This window comes from Meriones unguiculatus, chromosome 12, assembly GCF_030254825.1.
Source record: "Meriones unguiculatus strain TT.TT164.6M chromosome 12, Bangor_MerUng_6.1, whole genome shotgun sequence".
Lineage (NCBI taxonomy): Eukaryota > Metazoa > Chordata > Mammalia > Rodentia > Muridae > Meriones > Meriones unguiculatus.
The window spans coordinates 73,690,899-73,712,982 of NC_083360.1; the positions used below are offsets into that span (position 1 = coordinate 73,690,899).

The 22,084-nt window shown below is 37.1% G+C and overlaps 1 protein-coding gene across 2 annotated transcripts in view; it reads left to right on the forward strand.

The window, feature by feature from the left end:
• Nucleotides 1-20,542, forward strand: part of Ift74 (intraflagellar transport 74) — a 92,340-nt gene extending 71,798 nt beyond the window's left edge. For both annotated transcript variants that reach the window (XM_060365871.1, XM_060365872.1), the window contains 7 exons: nucleotides 427-480; nucleotides 3,704-3,801; nucleotides 4,638-4,764; nucleotides 11,157-11,320; nucleotides 12,083-12,208; nucleotides 18,700-18,760; nucleotides 20,117-20,542. In XM_060365871.1, the coding sequence (XP_060221854.1) occupies nucleotides 427-480; nucleotides 3,704-3,801; nucleotides 4,638-4,764; nucleotides 11,157-11,320; nucleotides 12,083-12,208; nucleotides 18,700-18,760; nucleotides 20,117-20,235 (749 nt within the window). In that variant the 3' untranslated portion in view covers nucleotides 20,236-20,542. The remainder of the gene's footprint in view (nucleotides 1-426; nucleotides 481-3,703; nucleotides 3,802-4,637; nucleotides 4,765-11,156; nucleotides 11,321-12,082; nucleotides 12,209-18,699; nucleotides 18,761-20,116) is intronic.
• The last annotated feature ends 1,542 nt before the right edge of the window (nucleotides 20,543-22,084 follow it).

The window sequence follows — 22,084 nt, forward strand, 5'->3', positions numbered from 1 at the left end:
TCTATAGTATCTTTTTTTTTCATATGACAGCATTTAACATGTTAAATTCTTAGATTCTAAGCTCTGTGAGGTAAAAAAATGCTACTATTATGCTTGTTGCAAATGATTCAAAGATGTCCTAGACTTGCTTGGGAACCTCTGCTTCCTGGTAGTGTTGATGTATAGGCTAAACAGCTTCAAATTTTGAATGGAAAGCCTCCAAGTTTGTTCCAGTCAGGAAATTGTTTTTCCTACTTGTAAAGGCACAAATAGTGCTTTAAAAGATTTTTAAAATAAGTATAATCATATTTCCCAAAATGAAAATTCAATTAAACACTGACTCTTAAATATCCAGTAATTGATGGCATAAAGAGGACCCAAGAAATACTTCTAAATTAGAATATTATGATTGGAATTTTAAAAATTAATAATTTGCATTACTTGTAGGTGAAATGAATCAAAAATACAAGGAGCTTAAAAAACGGGAGGAAAATATGGATGGTAAGTGATGGTCTCATGAAAAAATCTTAGATTGCTATTCATTTGTACTCAGCACTGTACTTTGCCACATTGACCTACTTAGAAAAAGTGGTTTTTTAAAAATTTGTTTTTGAGTGGATGGGTTCTGAAATTTTTCTCCTTTAATTTGGAAACAACCTACATTTCCCTCAGTGGGGGAATAGATATAGAAAGTGTGATACATTTATACAATGGAATACTACTTGGGAATTAAAAACAAAGAAATTACGAAATTTTGAGGCAAATGGTGGGAACTAGAAAAAAATCATCCTGAGTAAGGCATTCCAGAAGCAGAAAGATACAAATTTTATATACTCACTTATAAGTGGATATTAGCCCTATAATATAGGATAAGCATACTAAAGAAGCTAAACAATAAGGAGGACCCTAGGGAAGATGCTTAATCCACATTCAGAAGGGCAAATAGGATAGACATCGGAAGTAGAAGACAAGGAACGGACAGGAGCCTTTCACAGAGGGCCTCTGAAAGACTCTACCCACCAGGGTATCAAAGGAGATACTGAGATTCATAGCCAAACTTTGGGCAGAGTGCTGGAAACCTCATGGAAGAAGAGGAAGATAGATCTGGAGGGAACAGGAACTCCACAAAGAGAACAGCAGAGCCAAAAAACCTGGGCCCAGTGGGGCCTGCAGAGACCAATACTCCAACCAACGACCATTCATGGAGAAGACCTAGACACCCCTGTACAGAGGAAGCCCAAAGGCTGCTCTGTTTCCAAGTGGGTTCCCTAAGTAAAGGGTACAGGGGCTGTCTCTGATATGAACTCAGTGGCCTGCTCTTTGATCACCTCCTCCTGGGGGTTGCAGCCTTGCCAGGCCACAGAGGAAGATAATGCAGCCAGCCTTGATGAGACCTGATAGGCTAGGGTCAGATAGAAGGGGAGGAGGTCCTCCCCTTCTGTCAGGGAACTACGGAAAGGAAATAGGGGAAGAAGAGAGAGGATAGATGGAACTGGGAGGAGATGAGGGAGGGGGCTGCAGTGGGATACAAAGTGAATAAATTATAATAATAAATAAGTTTACATTCCCAGCAGTGGAGAAGGGTTCCCCTTTCTCCACAACCTCTCCAGCATGTGTTGTCACTTGAGTTTTTGATCTTGGCCTTTCTGATGGGTGTAAGGTGAAATCTCAGGGTTGTTTTGATTTGCATTTCCCTAATGGCTAATGAGGTTGAGCATTTCTTTAAATGCTTCTCTGCCATTCGATATTCCTCTACCGAGAGTTCTCTGTTTAGCTCTGTTCCCCATTTTTTAAGTGGATTACTTGGTTTGCTGCTTTTCAATCAATCTGGCGCTTTCTCAGACAACTAGGAATAGCACTTCCTCAAGATCCAGCCATACCACTCCTAGGCATATATCCAAAAGAGGCTCAAGTACACAAAAAGGACATTTGCTCAACCATGTTTGTAGCAGCTTTATTTTTAATAGCCAGAAGCTGGAAACAGCCCAGATGCCCCTCAACTGAAGAATGGATGCAAAAATTGTGGTACATCTATACAATGGAGTATTACTCAGCAATGAAAAATAAGGAAATCATGAAATTTGCAGGTAAATGGTGGGACTTGGAAAGGATCATCCTGAGTGAGTTGTCCCAGAAGCAAAAAGACACACACGGTATATACTCACTCATATAAACATACAACATAGGATAAACCCACTAAAATCTGTACATCTAAACAAACTAAGCAAAAGAGAGGACCCTAACTAAAATGCTCAATCCCCATCCTGAAAGGCAAAGAAGATGGACATCAGAAGAAGAAAACAGGAAACAACCTAGGAACGTGCCACAGAGGGCCTCTGAAAGCCAGAAGAAGAAAACAGGAAACAACCTAGGAACCTGCCACAGAGGGCCTCTGAAAGCCTCTGCCCTGCAGACTATCAAAGCAGATGCTGAGCCTGATGGCCAACTGTTGGGCAGAGTGAATGGAATTTTATGTAAGAACTGGGAAATAGTAAGAGCTGGAGAAGACAGGAACTCCACAAGGAGAGCAACAGAACAAGAAAATTTGAACACAGGGAACTTCCCAGAGACTCATACTCCAACCAAGGACTATTCATGGAGATAACCTAGAACCCCTGCACAGATGTAGCCCAGGGCAGTTCAGTGTCCAAGTGGGTTACATAGTAATGGGAAGAGGGACTGCCTCTGACAGAATCTGATTGGCCTGCTCCTTGATCACCTCCCCCTGAGGGGGGAGCAGCCTTACCAGGCCACAGAAGATGACAATGCAGCCACTTTTGATGAGAACTGATAGTCTAAGATCAGAAAGAAGGAGAGGAAGACCTCCTCTATCAGTGGACTTGGGGTGGGGCATGCATGCAGAAAGGGGAGGAAGGGTGGGGTCGGGAGGGGAGGAGGGAGGGGCTTATGGGGGGATACAAAATGAATAAAGTATAATAATAATAAAAAAGAAATAAATTAATAAAAAAAGAAAATAATAATAAATAAAATTTAAAATAATAAATAGAACTTCATCAAATCATCTATTATAGTGTCATTTAGCATGCAGATTAGATTGCTATACATATATGTGTTTTTAAAATTAAAAAGAAATGTGCTACAGTATTGAGCTACCAAAAATGAATTGGTAGAACAATTATAATGGAATATGATAGAGAATGAATTTAATGTTGATCCTATTCTTTTACTAATAGTAAATTTTAACTACTTATTTCTAATTTTGGAGTTCCATAGGAATATGCAAGTAAGAGCAAAAGTATGTATGAGTTATAGATTAGACAAATGGGTAATTTTTAAGAATATTTGTTAATAATCTGAATAAGTGATAAAATTTATTTTGTGATTAAGTCAGCATTTCATTAATTTAATGAAAATGCATTTTCAGATGAAATAGGTATTTAGTAATATTAATTTCAGAAATAAAACCAGTGGCCAAGTATAAGTTAGGGTAATAATTGTAGCTGTATCAAGTAGGTCATACATAAAAATAAAGTTTTTCTAATCTTTGTGGGATCAGCTCTTTCTTTTGAGCCTGAATAACGTTCTAGTTTAATTATACCAATCATAACAGGTTTTAAATATTTAAAGTATGTTGAGGAGGATAATAGTTTAAAATTTATATTTACTTAGAACCTGGAAAATAGTTTGAAGTTCTAAAACTCCAGGTTTATTTGGTGCCATCTCTGTCACCAATAGTGTGTCTTACCATGTTTCCAATTGGCAGCTTTTATAGAGACTTTTGAGGAAACGAAGAATCAGGAACTAGAACGGAAGGCACAGATAGAAGCCAGCATCATTACACTTTTAGAGCATTGCAGTCGGGTAAGTGCTGTGTGCCTGTCTCAGCATTCTAATATTCCAAATAACAGTATAGAAATGGAAGAGTTAGTATTGTATTTGCCCACTTAAATCCCCTTCTTCAAGATACTAATGTTTATCTCTGTAGCAAAATCTCATCTAATTAGGATAATGTGGGAAAGGATGGTATGTACATGATCAATGTTCTACATGATGCTGTGATTGGAGTAAATTTTAAGATTTCCTACCATTGCTAATTATCTGAATTTACTAAGAAAATTCCTGAATCTAGACATTGTTTTAGATGTTACTGTTTTACACTGTAATTCGAATTGTAAATACTATACTTAATGAACATTCAAGTTTTCAGAAAATTGCTCCTGGTTATCAGTGATTGGCCTGAAGTGACCATGATGCATTTCTACACTCATGAATTCTGCTAAAGGAGAAAAATGTATGCTTTCTCTTCAGTATTTTTAGTATTCTAAGTCTACATTTAGTTCTTCAAATTGAGCCAGTTGCGATGGTGAATGCCTGTAATCCAGCACTCTGGGAGGCAGAGGCAGATCTCTGTGAGTTCAAGGCCAGCCTGGTCTACAAAGTTAGTCCAGGACAGCCAAGGCTACACAGAGTAATCCTGGCCCGAAAAACAAAACAAAACAAAACAAAAAAATGTTTAATAAAGCAAGTAAAAAATATCATGAACTTATGTGAAAACATGACTGAATCCTACTCCATTCTATAAAACATCAAAATTGAATAATATTTTAGAAAATACTGTTCAAAGCATCTTATCCTTTGTGTTTTGTAGTGGTTTTATAGGAAAGCTAAATCTTCTGTTTATTTCTCTGCAAATACAGAATATAAATCGTATGAAACAGATATCCTCCATCACCAACCAAGAGCTCAAGATGATGCAGGATGACCTCAGCTTTAAATCAACCGAAATGCAGAAGTCACAGACAACAGCTAGGAATTTGACCTCAGGTAAGAACAGTGACTAACTAGCCGTAGCCACGGCTTCCAGTAAGCAGTGCAAGCTATCATGAAGTTAAGGAGCCTCCCCTCAGTGAGACTTAGATGAAAAGAGTTCAGAGATCCCAACTAGAGTCGGGTTAGGGAGATAATACTCAGTATTCGAAATTTTTTTGTTTGTTTGTTTGTTTGTTTGTTTGTTTTTAAGTCAGACCTATTTCTTCAAGGAACTTTCATCTTGGTAGAAGGATAATTATAAGGCAGTGAATAAGGATTTTATAGAAATGAGTGTAGAAATGCATCATGGTCACTTCAGGCCAATCACTGATAACCAGGAGCATCTGAGAGCCAGTGATATTGAAATAGTTTTAGATATGCTCAGTAGCACAGCATTGACCAAGGAAAATGGCATGCAAGCCACATACTTAACTATAATCATTTTGTTGTCATATTTTAAAAACTGAAGAATGACAGATGAATTTTAATTTTATTAACCAATATATCCTAGAAATTGATATTTCAACCTGTATTCTGTAAAATGGTAGACATTTTAGTTGTACATTATTTTAATTTAGACTAAACCTATTTCAAGTGGTCAAAAAGGTATATATGTCAAGTGATATTGGTTGAGATCAGATAAAAAGGGTAGTCATAAAAAAATTGTATGGAATCTTGGATTTCTATACTGCAGATTCTGAGTGTTTATTATTGTGTGGGATGACTAAATTAGCTTTTTTTGTTTACTTGGATTTATGCTGGCAGGTAGTGAGCTTAAAGAAAGTGGAGACTTCATGTTTGCTAACTTAAAATATTTAAGGATTCAAGCTGGGGAGATGGCTAAGTCTATAAAGTGTTTGCAAGCACAAGGGTCCTGAGTTTGGGTCCCTGCCGCCCACACTGAAGCTGGACATGGTGACATGTTTATAAACCCAGTGCTGAGGTGGTGGAGACATGCAGATTCCTGGAGTTACTGAGAAGCCAGTCAGCCTTACCAAATTTTGAGCTCCAGATTCAGTGAGCAACCCTGTCTCAAAATAAGGTGGAAAGTGAGTCAGGAGGATAACCATAGTCAACATCTGGAATGGTTAAGTATCCTAGAAATGGAATAAATATACTTTATAGGTTTCCCAAAATCTGAAATATTGTTGGCAATAAAACTTACTCTCACTTGAACTGACTATTCATCCTTTTTATTGTAGAAATATTCATGTACTTGATAGCTCAGGACTACCTGCTGTGAGAGTTAAGCAGTTAGTATGTGTATTATGATATGGTTCTAACATCCAAAGAAATTTATGTTTGAAAACATGCTTGCACAGGAGTTGGATAGGGAGTTATGGGCCTGTAAATGCATATTGGATGATAATAAGATACCAGTTAATTAAAAGTGATACTAAAAATAGAGAATTGCTATTATTCTAAGTTTAAATATTTTCTACATATATTGGTTTTTAGTTTGTTTGTCATAGGATTTCTAGTTCTTCTGATTTATATGATAAGCAACTAGAAGAAATACATTTCAATGTTGGCTTATATCTACAGTTACTTTCTAATTTTTAGTATATTAAAAATACACAAAATTTATTATCTTAGCCATTGTTCACACTATTTTTAAGTTTATATTCAAAGTAAATGGTTGTCATTATGCTGTGTTCATACATGTATGCATATATGTCATTGTTCTTTATTTTTATTAATCTCCAATATTCTCTGTCCCAGTTTTGTTAGTACTTGTCCTCTTCCCAAATACTCCTTCTGCTCTCATGACACATGGATTCCTTTTTTTCTTTCCCATCACCCTCACCTCCTCCTCCTCTTTCATGGTTCCTTTTATACATACGTGCATACAGACATACATTTAAGTTTAGCATATGTGAGAGTAAACATTTTTGTCTCTGAATATGGCTTATTTTGTGAAACATAATGATCTTAGTAGCACCCATTTTCCTGCAGATGTACGATCTCATTCATGATGGCTGATTGAAATTCCATTGTGCACATCTGTTGATGATCATTAGGATGGTTCCATTTCTTAGTTGTAAATGGTACAACAATATACACAGATGTGCAAAATCTATGCATTGTTGACTCAGAGTCAACATTGTTGACTCTGTGATTGTTGACTCAGAGTCCTTCAGATATAATTTTAAGTTTTTTGAGGAACCTGTGCACTGATTTCTGTCCTGAATTCAACAGTTTACATTTTCTCCAGCAGTGTTTGTTGTTCACTTTCTTAATGATCCATCTTAACCAGCTTGAAATGTATGGTCTGGTAGGGCTTACTATATGCACTTGATTATAGAGCAGAGCTCCAGAACTTTTTTAAAAGTTTTTTTTTTTAAACTGAGGTTTTAAAAAATGAGCAATCCCTTGTTCCCTCTGTTCTAACTCATGACTATCACATTCTATTTTTCTATCGGTGAACCTGCCTTTTAAGCATATCTATATAAGTGAGGTCACAGTGTTCTGACTGGCTTATTTTGCTTAGTATGGTAGATGCAGGGTTTATCCATGTTATAGCATAAGGTGGAGTTTCCTTTTTGTGTGGGTGCTAAGTAATAGTCATTGCACATATATGCCATACTTTATCCACTCTTTAATAATTGCCTCTCTCGTGATGATGTGCATAATTCTATAAAGACCATTAATCTGCAGAGTTCTTCAAAATGCTATTTTTAGGTTCTTAATCTAGTTTGAGTATTTAAAAATCTTTATTCTTTTCTGTAAACTAAGAAATTACATTAATTCATCTATATAGTCATTTATCTAAGCTTGATGTTAATTTCAACAAGCTTTTTCCTCTTTTAAGTTATCTCAGTGCAACAGCCATTGAAAAACATTTCTTAAAGGCAAATATAAATACCAGGAAACAAAGTCGGTGATTAGGACTCTGTATTTCTTGCATAGCTTTATGCTTTGTGTTGACATTTCCTTTTAAAAACTAGTCACTGTGCTTTCTACAGTTGTGCAGTTGAAAAAGAATGAGAACTGACTTTAATAGAGATTAAAAATACAGTCTGCCACTTTGGTCAACTTTTTCTGGGAATTTTCTTTATTAAGATTTGAATTCTGACTTTATGATTTATTTCATCTGCTGGTTCTTTTTTTTTTTATTAAAGCCTATGGCTTTTTGTTCCTTCTTTTCTTTATATCATTGTCAACCCTTAAGAAATTTCTTTTATCTGAAAATCACCAGATGTTTATGATAATCTTCCTAACTATTTAGAGATAATGTATGTTATAGTGCTTCTGTGAATTGTCCCCCTTTTCTCTTTCTATCTTTGAGATTATTACTGGATCCCACCTGACTTTTTTTTTCACTTCTTGTTTCTTAATAGAGTACTCTTAATCTCAAGAGGCAACATTACTTTTTAGAGAAAGGGTGAAAAGAAATCATAAAAGGCAAGTAGGATGCTTGTGGCTGAGGAAAAAGAAGACAAGCCCACAAAAGGTTCCTCTGGATTAATAACATAAACAAGTTGAGAAACACTTGTACTGCAGGGTAGAGGCAAGGAAACTTGGTAGCAGTATTTTTTTATTTATATTTTTAGAAAGGAAACTCTGGGGAGTAAACAAATGTGCTGATGGCAGAATATTTCAGAAACATTTCCCCAGGTCAAAGTGGCTCCTCCTGAGATTTTGCTACTCTGTACACACTGGTTGGTAAACTTTGCAACTTCATAGCATATCAGAAGGAACTAGACTGCTTCCTCTTCCTGTCTCTTCTTTTGGAGAAGCTTTCAGCTTTTCATAGGGACCTGATGCAAAAGAGAGATAAACCGTAATCTATACCAACCAAACATTTGCTCCATTTCTCTGGAAAAAGAAATCAGTTTGTATATTTCTTAAATATATTAATTGAGTATATATCCAAATTACATTTGCAGTTAAATTTATGTAACTGCTTACTTCAGTTAGGTAAGCACATTTTCTATCTATATTAAAGTGCTATAATAAGCCTTGATAACTTGATTATCACTTTATTCTCATTATAACTATTTCTAACCTTAATGAAGATATGAATCCAAATTAAGGATTTTATGGTTTTGGATTTCTGAGATAGTCTTAACGATGTTTTCCAGGCTGGTATTGAACTCAGCCCTCCTGCCTCAGCCTCTAGATACCAGGACAACAAGCATGTGCCTAGCTTGAAACTGAAACTATGCTAACATTTAAATCTTGTACATATATTAATATGTACATATATATTTCAGTATGGTTAAGTTTAAGACTCTGAAAGAAGTAAATGAAACATTAAAGGAATACTAGCTTAATTATATGAATTTTAAAGTATTTGGTTGTATAACAACGCCCTTTAAATTTTTTTTTATGTGTGTTTGTATGTGTATTTGCAGGTACATGTGTGCATATGGAAGGCCAAAGCTGATTTAGATATCTTCCTCAATTACTTTCCAGTTTATTAAGACAAGGATGCTAAGTGAACCCTAAACTTGCGAATTCTGGCTCATCTAGGTAGACAATTTGTTCAGGGATTCCCTGTCTCTGCTTCCTGAGTGCTGGGATTATAGGCAGCTGCCATGCCTGTCCAGCATTTTTGTGGATTCAGGGGATCTAAACTTTGGTTCTCATTCTTGTTCTGTACATACTTTATCTACTGAGCCATCTCCCTAACCCACAACCTTCCTTTAAAGTCAGTGAGGTTTTTTTTTTTTTTTTCCCGAGACAGGGTTTCTCTGTGTAGCCTTGGCTGTCCTGGACTTGATTTGTAGATGAGGCTGGCCTTGAACTTACAGAGAGCCATCTGTCTCTAACTCCCTGAGTGCTGGGATTACAGGCAAGCACCATGGCGTCCAGCCAGTGACTTTTTAATATTAATTAATTCATTATTTTTATTAATTACAATTTGTTCACTTTGTATCTCAGCTGTAGCACCCTCCTTCTTCCCCTCCCACCTTCCCTCCCTCTTCTCCATCCATGCCTCTCCCCCAGTCCACTGGTAGGGGAGGTCCTCCTCCCCTTCCATCTGATCCTAGCCTATCAAGTCTCATCAGGACTGGCTGCATTGTCTTCTTCTGTGGCCTGCTAAGGTTGTTCCCCCTCAGGGGAGGTGATCAAAGAGCAGGCCACTGTGTTCATGTCAAGAGATAGTGCCTGTTCCCATTACTAGGGAACCTACTTGGGCACTGAGTTGCCATGGGCTACATCTGTGCAGGGGTTCTAGGTTATCTCTATGCATGGTCCTTGGTTGGAGTATCAGTCTCAGAAAAGACCCCTGTGCCCAGATTTTTTTTTTCCACTCTTCTTATGGAGCTCCTGTCCCCTCCAGGTTTTTCTATCTCCCCCTTCTTTCATAAGATTCCCTGCACTATGCCCAAAGTTTGGCCATGAGTCTCAGCATCTCCTTTGATACTCTGCTGGGTAGAGTCTTTCAGAGGCCCTCTGTAGTAGGCTTTTGTCCTGTTACCTGTTTTCTCCCTCTTCCAATGTCCATCCCATTTCCCTTTCGGAATGAAGATTGAGCATCTTACCCAGGATCTTCTTTCTTGATTAACTTCTTTAGGTGTACAGATTTTAGTATGATTATTCTATATTATTTGTCTAATATCCACTTATAAGTGAGTATATACCATGTGTGTCTTTTGCTGGCTGTGGTGTTGCATACTAGTAGGATGCAGAGGCAGGAGGATCACAAATTAGAGGCCAGCCTGGGCTACACAGTGACTTTTTTTTTCTTGCTCATATTCATTTTAAATGAATATTAAATGTAATTAAATATCTAGTTACTGAATCTAGTTCTGGACTGCCATGTGTTCTTGTCTCTAAAGTTATACATTGTTTTCTCTGGAGCACAGACCTAATTTGTTTAGTTGCATTATAAAAAATACGTATTTTTCTGGGTATTTAGTACCATGCCCTATAGCTCTCCCTATCCTTTTCCTTCCCTCCCTTTCTCCTCCGTTTTTCTCTCCCTGATCATGCTGTTTAAAATGTTTTGCATTCAACGTGCTAATGTGCTGTCTAGTGTGTGCCTAAAGACAAGAAATTTATTTTGTACCTTAAAAAAATGAAAATTAAATATGCTCAATTCACAAATAAGGTATAGTGCTGTTCACTGTGAATTAATTACAGTCATGAAGATATATTAAATGAGATGCCCTTAAGAAGAAACATATACAGTAAAATGTATATTGTTAGGTGACTAAAATGTTGTGGCCAGCGGCTCTAGAAACCTAAGCCTATACCAGTACTCGGAGGCAGAGGCAGGCACTGGTCTACAAAGTGAATCCAGGGCTACACAGAGAAATCCTATCTCAAAACTAAAACAAACAAACAAAAAACAAAGCAAAACAAACAAAAAAACATAACAAAAAAAACCCCCTAAGGCTAGTTGTATGAAAATGGGAGAATTTTATTAATTATTGCCTTAAATTCTTATGCTTCAGACAGTCAGCGTCTGCAGCTGGATTTACAGAAAATGGAACTTTTGGAAAGTAAGATGACGGAAGAACAACAGTCTCTGAAAAACAAAATCAAGCAAATGACTGCTGACTTGGAGACATACAGTGACCTGGCAGCTTTAAAATCATCAGCTGAAGAAAAGAAGAAGGTAAATGCATAACAAAATCTTTGAAAGTTATCACCCAAATGTTTCTTTCCGTCTCCCCCCCCCCCCCTTTTTTTTGAGGCTCTCAAGTAGATGAGGTTGGCCTCAAACTTGCTCTATAGCCTGCATAGCCTTGAACATCTGATCTTTCTGCCTCATCTCTGAATCCTGGGATTATAGGGTATGCTTGGGCCAAACCAGGGCCTTATATGATAGGTAATCCCTCTACCAAGCAAGCTGTAGTCTTGGCCCCCAGTTGTTTTTCCTTGATTAACTTTAATTCATATGTACTTTTTAGGACTTACTACTTATAGTATATTATTTGACATATAAGCTAAGAAGAAATAATAAAAATTGTTATATGTATAGTTGGAGTTTAAAGACAGTTTTAAAAGAAGACAAAAATTCAAAAGCAAAGTATAAGTTGCTCCCTATTGCAGAACTCAGTATGGCCTTTACTGAGTCCTGATCTGGTTTATGGTTTTCCACTTCAAACTCATCAGTGTCTCCCCATTCCAGTTGCTTTATTTTTAAATTTTGGGGTCAGTATCAACATGGAAGTATTTATTGAGTTATTAATACAGTTACTATTAACATAACTTATTGTTTAAAAGGTATTTTTGTAAATAAGTCTTAAAGTAATTACAACTCTGGTGGAATTTTACAGGATGAAACTATTAAAATTTCTGAGCCTAATGTGGTTTTTATATTGACATTATGGAAATTTGCTATAGCTTCTATTTATTACTGTTTGAATCTATCTAGAAGTTGCATCAAGAAAGAGCAGTATTATCAACCCACAGAAATGCCTTTAAGAAATTAATGGAGAAGCTGACCACAGACTATGAGACACTGAAAACACAACTGCAGGAAAATGAAACACACTCTCAGGTGAGAGCACCCAAAGCTGACCTTGAAATCTCCTCATGTTCTTACTCTAAACAGCTTTGTTTTTAGTGTTCTTTTGTTTTGATCTTAGACCTGCTGCACACTTTCTTGGCTTTGAAACAGTGGGATTCTGTACTGAGTGTGAATGAATTTCTGTCTGATTGCTTCAGCAGACCTGTATGAAAGGCCAGTGATGTGCCCTCCTGGGCATGGCTGGTGTGCTACGCTGGTGAATGATTTGAAATCTATTAACCCCCAAAACTACATATAACAGAAATCCCAGTGACAGACAGGGTTCTTGTCGTCTGAACTGAATGAAACACACATATACACAGCATGCACATACACTCTTTTATGCGCATACACTACATGTATTTACACACACATATTTCTTGTGTATTTAGCTTGGGACTTTTTGTTGTTTCCCCTTTCCCCCCACTGAAAACCCTTCTTTCCACTAATCCCTGTTCTACTGTGATTTTTTTTTTTCTGTACCCACTGAGCTTAAGATTGCTTGCATGAGAGTGGGTGGAGATGTTATTTCCTAGAGCGTGGGCAATTTGTTTTTTTATTGAAAATAATTTTTTATACAATGCCTTCTAATTATGGCTTCCCCTCTCTCATCTCCTCCCAAATCTTCCCCACTTCCCCACCCACCCAACTCCACATTTTCTTTCTTTCTAAAACAGGCAAGTAAAACAAACGAATCAGAATAAAACAAAACAAATAGAAAAAAAAAACAAAGAAAAAGTACAAGAAACTCATACGTGTGTGTGCATGTCTGTATACATGTGTGTGTGCATGCACACACATACAAACCATAAAAACACAGAATTGGAAAACATAATATATAAGCAAAAGACTAGTAAGATAAAGAGTGCCCAAACAAAGCATTATGAGATGAAAACTCTCCAAAAACATTGAATTTGTTTGGTGTTGGCCATCTACTTTGGGTCTGATGTTAATCGTGCTTTGTATACCCAGTGAGACTCCATTGGAAACTAATTTATCCTTTGCAAGCTGCTGACGCTTGGAGATAGCTTCTGGGTTAGGAATAGGGGCTCATGTCTACTTTCCCTCACTGCACTGGACCCCATCTGACTTGGACCTGTGCAGGCACTGTACATGCTGCTGCAGTCTCTGTGAGTTCATGTGTACCTCAGTCCTGTTATGTGCAGAAGGTACTATTGTTGCCTTGGTGTCTTCCATTCCCCACTGGCTCTTAAAATCGTTCTGCCTCCTCTTTTGCCTGAGGCATGGGCAAATTATTAGTGACTCCTCCACTGAGAAAATGACAATTCTTTCAGCAGTACCCACTAATTGCACCCATATTACCTCAGTTAGGGGTGGGCCCTGGTAATGCTGTGTTGATGGGACCAGTCTTGAGTACATAGCTGTAGTGAGTTCATGAGTCAATTGTGTCATTTCCAGAAAACATTGTTTTTCAGCACTCCTCCACAACTTCTGCTTCTTTCCACTCCTTCCACCATATTCCCTGAGCCCTGAGAGGATAGGTTGGGACTTGTGACATAGATGTACTGTTAGGGCTGAGCATGCCCTCGTCACTTATTCTCCTCACTTTGTTCATTTATAAGTCATTGCATTAGCCGCAACCCTTGTGCAAAAAGAAGCTTTTCTGATAAAGGCTGAGAACAACACTAATCTTAGAACACAACTGGTGTCTGTCTGTCTGTCTATCTATCTATCTATCTTTCTATCTATCTATCTATCTATCTATCTATCTATCTATCTACTTAGTGTGTGTATATGCATGCTTCAGTGTGCGTTTGGAGATCATATATAATATACTACTACATGATACAGCATAGTTTACAGAACCAATCTCTTATTGGACATTTAAGTAATTTCTAATCTTAAACTGTTCTAACAACATTATGAAGAACAGTCCTGCTTTTGAAGCTCTTGATTTATATCTTTATAGACACATAACTACACTAACTTTTCCATATCCCTTATCCTTGGTACATATCTGAACAGTGCTTGAGGTCTTATAGATTATGGGAGTTCAGTGGGTACACTGTCCATATAGTTTACTTTGCCTATAGAGCCATGTTACTAGTTTGCTTCTGGTAATTATAATTATCAAATTGACCATGTATGTTGTATTATTTTTTTTTTTTTTACTGAATGTTGTACTCAAATTGAGTAGGTACAGTCAGGAAAGGATTGCTTATGGTCATGTCTAATTAGGCTGTAACTTAAAATTCTAAATGCATGAAATTCCATGATTTACATAGTAGTATGGTCAAGGTGCATAAACCAAAATCAGGTCATATTATTCCCTCCTACCCAGAAATGAGCATTTCTAATACATTGGTATATATAGGCTTGAAGACACTTTCCTCTTTGCAGCTATTCATTGCATCATATTTTTATAAAAATGAAATAATTTAATTAAAAACAGTTTTTAAACATTTTCTTAAAAATCTACCATCTTTTAAATGTTTCTCTCAGCGCTTGCACTGTATGGATGTACTGTTTTAAAAAGACACTTTACATTTTTACCAATAGAGTTTGCAGTTAACTATTAAAAGTTAGAAATTACTAATTTATGTATGTCATTTACTTGTCACTCTGTCTCTACTTCATAATATAAAAACCTAAAGATAGACGTTTAATTGACATGTAAAAACTTTCTGAGTAGGAATGAGTGCTAGAGAAAAGTATGAGAAAAGCTTTGTGACTGCATTACATTGTCTGTAGTGGTTCATAGGGAAAAAGACTGCCTTTTTTTCCCTCTCTCTTCTTTTTTAGCTGTTGGCATTCCTCTTTCACTACACAGATGATGTAAGGCACTGGGCAAGCAACATTGTTTAGTTGTGTTTTTTCCAGAGATCATAACATAAGCAACACTTTTAAATTAAAATTTAAATATCTCTATATTTTTATATTTTGTTAGTTTTGGCTAACTAAGTCAAATGTGTGTCTCTATATCTTATAACTGTTTTCTTAAAAGTGTTTTTATATCTATAAATAATTTCATATGCTATTATTTGAATAAACTGTAGAGAGAAAACAAGATTTTTAAATTTGGCATTTACCTTATGGTAAGTGTCAAGGCAAGTCAGTAGTGAGGATTATAATGTGAAAGGGATTTGACATTTGACGTGTGATTTGTATATCATTTGTAAGCACTTAAGAGGTAGGTCTGTTGACATATGAGAACAAAAAGGAACATGTCTGGTACTTGACTTTGCAAAAGGTTTTTAAAGATTTATTGCCAAAATGTGCTGGCTGCTTCCTTAAGGGCCATCCTAACTTTCAGGATTTACTGTGACAGAGAGATCTGATTTAGTAAGTCTTCATTCAAGGACCATATATGTCACACAGTTAACTGTGATTCCATCCTGATATCCAAATTTATCTCTCGGCAGGAAGCAATAGGATAGATATGTGTGCCCTGAAATTAATTTTTACATTAGAATAAGAAACATTTTTCTTTTTTTCAGTATTTAGTGAGTTTATTAACATACTTAACAAGTTACAGAAAAGCTTAACCTAATCTTGTGATATCTGAGATTTTTCTTTTAAAATGAAATGCATTTTATCAAACTGGCCATGGAATATAGTTGAAATTAAATTTTAATAAAAATCATGTCCTCTTACTTCACTTTATCTGAGTTAAATTAAGAAACTGTGAAATGATTCCAACCTTCAGTTTGAAACACTGGTATAAATCTGTATCATATCCTAGTTGATCTCCACACACATTTCTTCCTGTCGTCTCATTTTACTGCGTAACCTGTCTCTAGCATGAGTGAATCAAGAACACTTCCCCAAGAGGCATTGTGTTCCATACTACCTCAAAGTAATACTAAAATCTTATTGTCAAAGTTATACTTAAAGAAGAAGGGAAATTGCGTGGACAGACTCGGGAGTGTCACCACCAAAGAAAAGATCTGGTGTGCTCCTGGAGCTCTTAGTCTCCTTGACTTGGAAGGCCCATCATGTTTCCCAGAAGGGTTTCTCTGATGCTGACATATTTAGCCACCTTCACATACAATGCTTTGTGATGTAGGAAAACTCAAAACATCTTTTCATATTGTCCTCTCCCTCCATCAAGAAGAAATTTAACTCCTCTAAAATAAAATACTTGTTTAGACCTGACCACCTAAAAAATTGTTTTTGCTAGTATGTTAAGGACTGAATTTTGTAGGGACATTACTGAAATGATGTTCCTGGAAAAGCAGCAGTTCCTTTTCTTTTTCTTTTTTTTTGGGGGGGGGGAGGAAGAGGCGGGGGGTTCCTTATTAATTACACTTTATTCACTTTGTATCCCCCCTGTGGTTCCCTCCCTCCTCTCATCCCAATCCCTCCCTTCCTCCACCCTCTGCATGCATGCCCCTCCCCAAGGCCACTGATAGGGGAGGACTTCTTTTCCTTCCTTCTGATCCTAGTCAATTAGGTCTCATCAGGAGTGGCTGCATTGTCTTCTTCTGTGGCCTAGCAATGCTGCTTCCCCCTCAGGGGGAGGTAATTAAAGAGTAGGCCAATCAGTTCATGTCAGAAACAGTCCCTGTTCCTATTACAATTGAACCCACTTGGATACTGAACTTCCATGGGCTACATTTGTGCAGGGGTCTTAGGTTATCTCCATGCATAGTACTTGGTTGGAGTACCAGTCTCAGGAAAGACCCCTGTGCGCAGATTTTTTTGGTTCTGTTGCTCTCCTTGTGGAATTCCTGTCCTCTCCAGATCTAACTGTTTCCCACTTCTTTCCTAAGATTCCCTGCACTCTGCCCAAAGGTTGCCCATAAGTCTTAGCATCTGCATTGATAGTCTGCAGGGCAGAGCCTTTCAGAGGTCTTCTGTGTCAGGCTCCTGACTTGTTCCCTCTCTTCACCTTCTTCTGATGTCCATCCTCTTTGCCTTTCTGGATAGGAATTGAGCATTTTAGCAAGAGGAAAAGAAACTAATCCCTCTTGATTAGTTTCTTTAGGTGTACAGATTTTAGTAGGTTTATTCTATATTATATGTCTATATGAGTATACCATGTGCATCTTTCTGCTTCTGGGATAGCTCACTCAGGATGATCTTTTCCAGATCCCACCACTTACCTGCAAATTTCATGATTTCCTTGTTTTTTATTGCTAAGTAATATTCCATTGTATAGATATACCACAATTTCTGCATCCATTCCTCCACTGAGGGGCATCTGGTCTGTTTCCAGCTTCTGGCTATTACAAATAAAGCTGCTACAAACATGGTTGAGCAAATGTCCTTATTGTGTACTTGAGACTCTTTTGGGTATATGCTTAGGAGTGGTATAGCTGGATCTTGAGGAAGCGCTATTCCTAGTTGTCTGAGAAAGCGCCAGATTGATTTCCAGAGTGGTTGTACAAGTTTACATTCCCACCAGCAGTGGAGGAGGGTTCCCCTTTCTCCACAACCTCTCCAGCATGTGTTATCTCTTGAGTTTTTGATCTTAGCCATTCTGATGGGTGTAAGGTGAAATCTTAGGGTCGTTTTGATTTGCATTTTCCTAATGGCTAATGAGGTTGAGCATTTCTTTAAGTGAGAAACATTTTTCTTAATTCTTCAATTACCATATTATTTTACATGTTCATTGCATCTTTGATATAGCCAGGGAGAATATTATTTTAGTATTTCATTTTTCAGACCCTCCTTTGCTTAGGGAAAACTACGTGTATCTTAAAAAAGAAAAACCATAATAACCCAGAGGTACAAGGTTAATTAAATCAGAAAAACAGTTTAATTCTATAACAGTGAAATTGTCTTCTGAGGAAGCAACCATCAATATAATATCCACATTAGTTTCCTGTTGATGCAAAAATTATTGTAACAATGCCAGCTTTTTACAGACTCTCTTACAATCTTCAAACTGCAGCTCTGCTCTTATCGTAGCCTGTGAAACAAGACAGGAAACTTCACACTGGAAATAAAGAAGTTTTTCCTATATGGCTGAACCTTTGACAGAGTTAGAGTATATATTACCTCTGTGCTATTAGACTTCCAGAATTCAGGGAGAGATTCCCATCATTTCCCATTTTTCTTTTTTAAGTCATTTTAGGAAAAGTTATAAATTTGACTTTTAGTTTGGCTCTTCATTGACATAATAAATATTATAATTAAAATAAATGTAGTAAAACCTTTTAAAGAATTTAACATTGTTCTAAATGTATATGCTGTTGTTTGACCTAACCTAAGTTTCTTCTCTGGTGACCTTCACTTTATTTAGAATGCAAGGAATTGGGAAGTGGAGGAGGACCTCCCCTATCAGTGGTCTGTCGGAGGGGCATGGGAGGAGAACAGGGAGGGAGAGAGGGTGAGATTGGGAGGGGATGAGGGGGGGCTACAGCTGGGATATGAAGTGAATAAACTGTAATAAATGATTTAATAAATAAAGTTTAAAAATATTTAAAATTGAGGTTTTTTTTTTCATACTCTCTCAAAGGGATGTGTAATGATTTTGAATGTGAGAGTCAGCTAACATTCACTTGTTGTGTTTCTAGCTTACGAATTTGGAGAGGAAGTGGCAGCACCTCGAGCAAAATAATTTTGTGATGAAAGAGTGTATCCTTTAAACTGGCTTAACACGTCCTTACCAAATGTTTAATATGTACAAAACTCTGAGCTAATTCTGTGGGATCACAAAGACTAGCATCATTTTTTGCTCTTCAGTAGTTAGTGTTTTCTTGGAATATTTATTAGAAAACTGATTTTGAGAGTTACCCAAAGTGGAATATAAAGTCATCCATGGCATAGTGGTTAAAGGTATACATTATAGACTTGGATGATCAAATTTTGAATGTTGATTCTGTTGCTGGACAGCTACTGTCTTTAGAACATTCTTTTGATCTGTTTAAGCCTGAATTTTATCATCTATAAAACAGTTTCTACTCAGAGTCGCTGAAAGAGTTTAGATATAATTATAGGTATTAGTTGTTTATATTGCTAAAACTTGGCTGTCTGGACAACAGAGAGTGGTAACCAGTCAAGCTCATAAGAAATTTGAACTCCTTTATTTATTTGTGTTGAATGGGATTCAACTGCATCTTATTCCTATCAAGATCATACTTATATCTCATCTTTTATGTCACTCTATCTAAGAGGCAGCAGATACTGAGGGCATTCATTGTAGAATTATAACATCTGTGCAGAATTTGTTTCCTGTTTGTTCCTTTTGACTTATTTAAGATCATCTGTCCTCAGAACAAGATCCTGACTCAGTGGTATCATAGACTCTCTTTTGGGGTTGTTGCTGAACTTTATCTCAGTGGCATCACCCACCTCAGCTTACTCCAGATAGGACACCATAGGTACTCTCTTTATATTATTAGAATAACTCAGCTTAAAAGGATGACTGTGTTATTCACAGGGTGTTTAGATGTACAGGATTCTAGTTTTATGCAACATAAATCTATGTGTCTCTGAAACAGTGAAGCCTAGATACTTTGTTGAAATGCTGTATGATATTGAATAGTTTTTCTAAATGTTAGATTGTTCTGAGAGTAGAATTAGGTTGAGCAACCTGACATTGAAAATCAAATGTTTACACTGCAAATGAATGTTTTGTTTTGTTTTGTTTTGAGACAGGTTTTCTCTGTGTAACCTTAGCTATCCTGGACTCACTGAGCTGGCCTTGAACTCACAGTGATGCTCCTGCCTCTGCCTCCCAGAGTGCTGGGATTACAGGTGTGTGCCACCATGCTTGGCTGCAAGTGAAATTTTTGAAACAAGTTTTATTTGGCCTTTTTGTTTCAATTCATGCTTTGTTAAAATAAGGTTATATCTTAAATTTTTTCTAACTGTACTTTTTCTGTACTGTCTACAGTCACTGTGACAAATACCCAGTCTGCTTTAGTTCCTTTCTGAGTCACAGGTTACTGTTTTTACTGACATTGTTCCTCCTTAACTCATTCTAATTAGTCATAGCAACCAAGAGTCAAGAGAGTGATTACCAGCCAGTTATTAAGAATGTGATGAAGCAGATTTCAGAGTACAATAAAACCATCATGGATGCTCTACATAATGCCAGCAGAAGCTGAGCCTGAGTTGACTGCATCTAGAAGCACCCTCAAGTATGCTAAAAGGAAATTGGCATCCCTTTGAAGAGTTAGACCCAAGGTTTCTGAATTCCATGGTTTCATAACCTCCTTGAAGGAGAGATATCTTGCATTGTTAAATAATTCAGTAAAATGTTTATTATAAAAAGCTGTTATTTCATTTTCCTGTGATTGTGTTTATCTATAGTAACCACTGCTATGTCCCTCAACTGAAGAATGGATACAGAAATTGTGGTATGTTTACCTAATGGAAAACTACACAGCAATAAAAAACAAGGAAATCATGAAATTTGCAGGCAAATTGATGAAACTAGAAAATATCATCCTGAGTGATGTAACCCAGAATCAGAAAAACACACATGGTATATACTTACTTATAAGTTGATATTAACCATATAATATAGAATAAACATACTAAAATCTATAGTCTTAAAGAAAGGAGGACCTAGGGAAGAGGCTTAATCCTTCTTTAGAAGGGCAAAATAGTTATTTTTTGTAAAAAATTTCAAAATAGATATTGAAAGTAGGAGAAGACAGGGAAGAGGACAGGAGCCTTCCACAGGAGGGTATCTGAAAGACTCTACATAGCAGGGTACTGAAGTAGATGCTGAGACTCATAGCCAAACTTTGGACAGAGTGCAGGGAACCTCATGGAAGAAGGGGGAGATAGAAAGACCTGGAGGGGACAGGAGCTCCACAAGGAGACGAAGAGAACCAAAAAAACCTTGGCCAAGGGGCCCTGCAGAGACCAATACTCCAACAAAAGACCATGCATGGAGAGGATCTAGACCTTCTGCTCAGATGAATCCCATCTGTTGCTAAGTTTCCAAGTGGGTTTCCTAGTAAGGGGATGTCTCGAATAAGAACTCAGTGGCCTGCTCTTTGATCACCTCTCCCTGGTGTGTGTGTGTGTGTGTGCAGCCTTGCCAGGCTACAAAGGAAGATGATATAGCCAGCCCTGCTGAGAACTGATAGGCTAGGGTCAGATAGGACGGGAGGAGGTCCTCCCCTATCAGTGGACTAGGGGAGGGACATAAGAAGGGAAGAGAAAGGGAGGGTGGGATTGGGAGGAGATGAGAGAGGAGCCTATAGTAGGGCTACAAAGTGAATAATTGTAATAATAATACTAAAAAAAAATTTGAAACACTTAATACCTATCTTTGCCAGTCAGACTGGAAACAAAGGACTTTAGAGGATTAAAAATCTCAGAAATCTCATCCTGGAGGAGGAGAGAGGCTGGAACTGGTACTTGTCAGAGGAGAAACTTGTCTCACAGTAAAAAACTTTAAACTGACAGCTTAACAGACCACTGGGAGAACAGACTATAGAGTCCAGTCAGCGCTTGCTCAATGATGGGACAACCACTTTTTGACCAGAACTAATTGATTATGTACATTCCTTGCCCTCTGTTGAAACCGAATCTTCATGTCAGTATCACAGAATGGCTTTGGGGGTATCTGGGCTCCTTTTTCTTTTCTCTTTCCAATATGGAGACATTTTAAAACCCTCCTTTTTCTACTTTTCACTATTAGTTGTTTCAGGTTTTTGTTAGTATTATATAAATATATTAATTATATAATAATAATTATACAGATTAGGTTTCATTATGACATTTTTGTACATGTGCATAATTGTATTAGAATCATATTCACCCACCTACTTTCCTGCTAAACCCATTTTACTTCCCAACTAGTTAATTTTTTTGATTGAGACAGTGTCTTGCCCAGGCTGGCCTTGACATCATGGTCCTCCAAGTAGCTGAAATTACATGTGTGTGTCACACTAAGCACTATGAATTAGTTCGTGTAAGTGTAGAAGGATGATCCTATGT